At 38.4% G+C, this 5,709-nt stretch overlaps 2 protein-coding genes across 4 annotated transcripts in view; one reads left to right on the top strand and one right to left on the bottom strand.

The window, feature by feature from the left end:
- Positions 1 to 5,709, bottom strand: part of LOC110836614 (14 kDa phosphohistidine phosphatase-like) — a 143,915-nt gene that overhangs the window by 61,201 nt on the left and 77,005 nt on the right. The gene's annotated exons all lie outside the window — the stretch shown is intronic.
- LOC110836612 (phosrestin-2) overlaps positions 1 to 5,709 on the top strand; it is an 89,841-nt gene that overhangs the window by 10,090 nt on the left and 74,042 nt on the right. The window contains exon 2 of the mRNA XM_022077997.2: positions 1,744 to 2,148. Within this exon, the coding sequence (XP_021933689.1) occupies positions 2,084 to 2,148 (65 nt within the window). The 5' untranslated portion in view covers positions 1,744 to 2,083. The remainder of the gene's footprint in view (positions 1 to 1,743; positions 2,149 to 5,709) is intronic.

Raw genomic sequence — 5,709 nt, 5'->3', positions numbered from 1 at the left:
TTCTCTCTCTCTCGCTGCGCCATTCGCCTTCGTTCCAGTCACTTATCAAATTCTGCCCTCTGGATCGCTTATAACATACTTCCCAAACTTTTTCCTTCATTACCCAAAATCTCTTATCTGAAAGTTCTTTTTACCCAATGTAGGTAAAACACTAACCGTACAGAAAACGCATGACAAGTGAAGAGAGATCGGTAAAAAATAGGAAGCAAACAATATGTTTGATGAAATGTCTTTATTTTAAACATCTCTGAACATTTTGGCAGCCACAAAAAAATTGGTAATTATTCACCATGAATATTTCACCACCCAGGTCCCAGCTAATGAGTACAATGCCACTGCTCCATCTTATTTACTAGTTTCATAAAATTGGGAGCAATTGGAGACACCGCACACCTCACATCGTATTCGGGGTTCAGCAAACAGTTTCGTTTTGTGTTTTTATGAAGGCAAGAGTGGAAAATCCTACTTCACACATGTGGGTGTAATGTGTATTCCGAGGTGTGTCGTTAACCAAAGAAAAACCACTTTTACCCATTTTTGGGTAATTTACCCAGGTTTGGGAAGTACTGGCTTATACGATTCGCTAAAGTATGAAGAACTCCATCACGAAGTGATGATCAACATTCCGAATTCCACAGAATTGTCTGCTGGTTCAGTGTCAGTTTTGTCCCGTCTTACCTCCTTTACTCCCACTAAATCTTTCATTCTACCAATTATATTGATACCGGTCTGCAGAAACACCTGACATCCCTAGTTCCAAATTTCATGTCCATTTCCCGCTGTAGAGATCTTTCCGGGAGATAACTTGTCCAAATGTCAACAGGCTGCCCATTACCCTGAGGGTGTTAGAGATTTCTTCTCATTTTATCATCACTTCATTCTAAGCGACGGCATCTCGATGCTCCATAATTATTTCTAAAACTAAATGAGTCGTTCATCTAATCTGGTTATCGTACTGTTATTCTAAGGGTCCCTATAAGATTAGTCAAAGAGATTACGTATTTTAACACACTATAGACTTGCACCATAATTACAAGGTCAGTCTCTCAGGTTGATGTGTTTATGCTGCTAATGTAATCTGCAGGAGCACTCCAATCTTTAAAAACTGTTGTATTTCGGTAGCTCACATTTTTTCCATTCTAACCCTATTTTATTTTCCGGACGATTTAAGTCTTATTATGTACATCAAGACACTATTTTCGTGTTATATTATAAAAATACTGTTTCGCGTTGTTTATTCTCTGTGCTCTTTGTGTTACATACTTTTGTTGCCTTTCTAGTCTATTTCTTATTGCTTTTTATTGTAAATCAGTTTCATAAATGTGACGGTGTTTTAAATTCGTTGAGTATATTACGCCACTGTGATGGCACATGTAGACTAAAACCGACAATTTTACAACAGCGAAACCCCGGCATTTCTAGATATGGAAGACTATTTAATTTTAGATAATATAATAATCACAGCATGCAAAAAACGTGGATTTCGCGTAGAAGTCCAGAATAAATCTCAATTTGGAGTTTCAGGTTCCAGTATTTTGAAAGAACGTGGTTTCATAAAGATTACATGATTTTTAAATTTGATCGGAAAATGAGCGGCTTTATCACGCATGAAACTACAAAATATTACGAACTGTTAGTCCACAGTTTGTGACCATACATAAAGCTAACAGAGATGTAATGTATACTTAAAACCCCTGTTTTTTCAAATGACTGCCATTAACATTGCATTACATTACTTGTCAGGTACTTGGCTGGAAACGAGGACCGTTCCTGATGTGCACCACAACGGTAACGATGCGTTAATTTAACGAACCAGTCAGAACATCGCACTGAGGTGATCGCACGGATGTAAACTGCACGACTGCTGCCTGCCATTTACATATGATGAAAAAGGAAAGCGTGTGTAGGAAGACAAGTTATTTACACTAACGAGTGGTCGTTGCGATTCTGAAGGCTTGAGTGCGTTGTGAAAACATTGAGTACTATATTGTAGAATAATTTGACAAATGGTTGGAGTATCATTGGAATATTACCAACTCACCGATCAGCAGCTGTAAGAACGTGACACGGAAGAATCTGATATATGACTCGAGAAGACAAACATCGAAACGTCATGACAGAAGATGAACCAGGTCACTCCAGGGAAAGGTAAGTTAGGTAGAATTTTATATTTTATGGTCATAACAGATAAGACGATAGAGTAACGTAAACATTTAAATAATACAAGTTTAACTCAGAATACAGAATCAAAATAATGCCGATGGAAGTAGTTTGTAATATACTACGTCTCTAGCCTCTCCAGACCCTTCACCAACCTAATCCCTCCAATTCAGGCTGTGAATGCAACTAACGAGTTCGTGTCTGCGGTATTGTATGCAAATCATCGCCACACAAATCCAACCTCCCTCTGACGCAGATTTGCGGCGCTTTGTGGAAGGTCATACTTCGTCTTTTGAGTGACCACTCTGTATTCATCGATCGAAACTCACGTCTGCAGCGCTATGTCCAGACAACACTCCATACGAAATTAAAACCTCGAACTCTGAACTCTTAAACGATCGGCTTAAAAGTCTCTCAACGGTTGCAATCGATAAGCAAGTACGTTTATTTTACACACGATTCGACTCTACTCCGACAAATTGTAAAATTCTTACTTCATAGTAAGTGTAACGTAGCGTGGAATGGAGACTCTAACAATGTTGGTGTTCTTCTGGGTTTTGAGGGCGTATAGACTCGTCGGAGAAACATAGTCTACGTCTTCAGGGCTGAAGAACATAATAATTACCACCACCGTGAAAACCTTGAATCTCTTACAATGTTGTTTACCGCCATAAAATATTGGCCCATCGATCACAATAACATTTACATTTACATGTATTTACAAGTTAGAACTATCATGAATAATTAATGGTGTAGGAATAGGTATAGGGAGGTTATCTATGGGCTATGTTACATCAAAAGCTTGTGCATAACACTTCGTAACTCCTTTATCCGACTCACGTGTATCGCAAATTGCAGTAATTGCTGTTGAGTGGGAATTTGTACCCACTAGTCTAGTTCTGAATTGCGGTTTGTGGTTTTCTCTGTGCACAGCTTTGATCTTTGTGTGATGTGAGAGAGCACAATAATCCACCGTATGATCGTAATATATGGTTTAATAGAAAAACAGTATACACATATATACAATGATACAGTTAATTTGTTAATTGATTCGTTAAAAATTTAGCCAACTTCTTTCTCGAGCCCTCGATTCCTGTGATCATACACATTTTCTAAATTTACAGAAATTCTGACAAAGAAGCCTGTTGCAAAACGGACAATAGGAAGTAACCGGAGAGAACTACGGAAACTAGGTTGTGAGGTGGTACAGAGGCGAAACTGGTTCAGAACCTTGTCCAATGGCAGGCTTTAGCATGTGTCGGTTCGTGTTTTTTCTAAACTATAAACGAACAGTGAATGGTACATTGCAGAGCAACAGGGCAAAGTAACATCGAAACATCGAAACCCCGACGTCTGTCTGGAGTCGCGTATTTTTTCTCGGTTTCTTCAGTTTATCAAAGCAAACTCTGAGCTAGAATTTTAAGACATGCCCCGACCGCTTCTTTCTACGTAATTTTAATTTGTTTTCATATAATAACCTCATAACAAAATTACTGTTGCTCTTAGCCGGCACCTTTCTTACATCTCATAGTTTTGAATAAATATTCAGATTTCAAATTTGGTCTTTTTATCATGGAAACCCGCTGTGTGTGTGAGCGCGTGCGAGCGTGCGAGTGTGTTTTGCCATTGAATTGTGTACTGTGCACAAGAATTTAATATGATGCACACTTTTGGTACGGAAGCAATATTTAATACTCTCCGTTACAATTATGAAATGATTACATGCACGCCATCAAATAAAATACACTGTCTCCCTTACACACAAGTCTACATCCGTCCGTTAAACAGAAACTGTGAAGTGGGAGCCGTTTCCACAGAGGGAAGAAGCACTGTACTGTAAGCCTTTGTCTGTTAACTGCAATGGTCAGACAATGAAAGCTGTAAATTTAAACCTATTATTTACGTTAAACTCTCATGTTAGTAGCAGCGGCAATGAGTTAAAGGGTTAAATTACAAACAGCAAATGCAGAGAAGTTAATTGAACAGCAGCTATCTTGTCCTTTTTCTGCCTCCCTGGATTAAAATTGAGACCGTTCTAGTATAAGACTTGTCCAACGGTTTTTTAACGAAGGTGTGTCATTACATTAGAGCATATTCTTAAACATTTTCCTTCATCTCTTAACTTAAAAAAAAAAACCTACGTCGTTTCGAAAACTGATTCTGGTTCCGTCATGAGGTAAAACCAGTCATCAATCTATTCAAAATTGTTTCCACATATCTCAATCCAGAATGCGGCACTAACTCACAGAACCCTGTCCACGCCGCACATTGGCAGAGATTAGTAAAGGCCTAATGCAATATCCACGTGGTTCCAACATGGTGAACATATTGCGGGGGTTGGAGACTCCTGAATTATGTTATCACATGAACATATGTCTAATGTACGTAACAGACAGCTATACATAAAATTTACTTACAGGAGATCTTCGAAAAATTATAAAATTACTCGTTAGACTCATTCATTACTTTATTGTCATTGCTGTTGATGGGGTGGGACTATGTTTGTGGAACTGGGCAGCTAATGGGCCCACTGTCCATCCCCCAGATCATACATAAGTAAGCATGAAGCAGCGATTGAATGATACTGACAGGGGTCAACCGAAGGACTCAGAAACCTACCCCAGTGCCACTTTTTCCGCCACAAATCCCCATGCGCAATTAAAAGTGCCTAAACTACAGGACTTATTTTGGTAGAATTCGGTAGCCTATGATATACATGCATTAAATTATGTTCAACCACTTTTCTTTTTGTTTAGCTTGGTTTATTTTAACAGCCACTTTACTTAAGGGTCTCATTTCTTAGATGAAGTAAATTACGTTTCTAGATACATTTTGATTAAACTTGATAAAATGCAATTCTATTAACCCATTCCTGTACTGACATGTGTTTAATTCACTTGAACTCGTTTGAGACCTACTGATTTGAATACCGTTACTGTGCAGTGCAGCCAGTATGCATCGAGTAACTATTTTTAAATAAATAAATGCTATGGCTTACGTATGGTTACATTCAGTGACGTAGATAAAATGGTAAAATAAGAACACAAATTTAGTGCCCGCCAGGAAAAGCGCATCAAAAGCACCTGCTATCGTTCTGCCATCTACCTTTAACAAGACATACCACGGGTTGCGAGGGAGGCTCATTCTGCATTAAACACACAACCAAATAAACACACAGACAGTAGACAAAGTCATATGAGTAAATCAACTGCGTCTTTCAATACCATCCCCAAGGGTGCACTCAGCCCTTCATGTTTCATTCACGTCCCTTCCTGTTTTTCAGTGCATAAACAGTTATTTTGACTTGGTAATGAATTGAGGCCAATGGAGGCACCACTGGGTTTCTTGTTATTACTGACATTTCATATTCATATTATAATGAATGAAAAAATACTGCAAGATGATTTCGTTCCCGTGGTGAGCCGAGGTACAAGATGTAGCAGAGATGCGTCAACTATTTTAAATAAATAATCCCATGCTTCATTATTTGTGTTAAAATATATATACGGAGTGTACAGCTTTAAGTAGTTTCCTCTCATTTTGCCTTTA

This window comes from Zootermopsis nevadensis, unplaced genomic scaffold (assembly GCF_977971745.1).
Source record: "Zootermopsis nevadensis isolate Lab colony 2312 unplaced genomic scaffold, Znev_1.0 Znev_ptg000002l, whole genome shotgun sequence".
Classification (NCBI taxonomy): domain Eukaryota; kingdom Metazoa; phylum Arthropoda; class Insecta; order Blattodea; family Termopsidae; genus Zootermopsis; species Zootermopsis nevadensis.
Note: the sequence above shows the minus strand (reverse complement) of the source record. Positions and strands in the feature narration are given on the sequence as shown.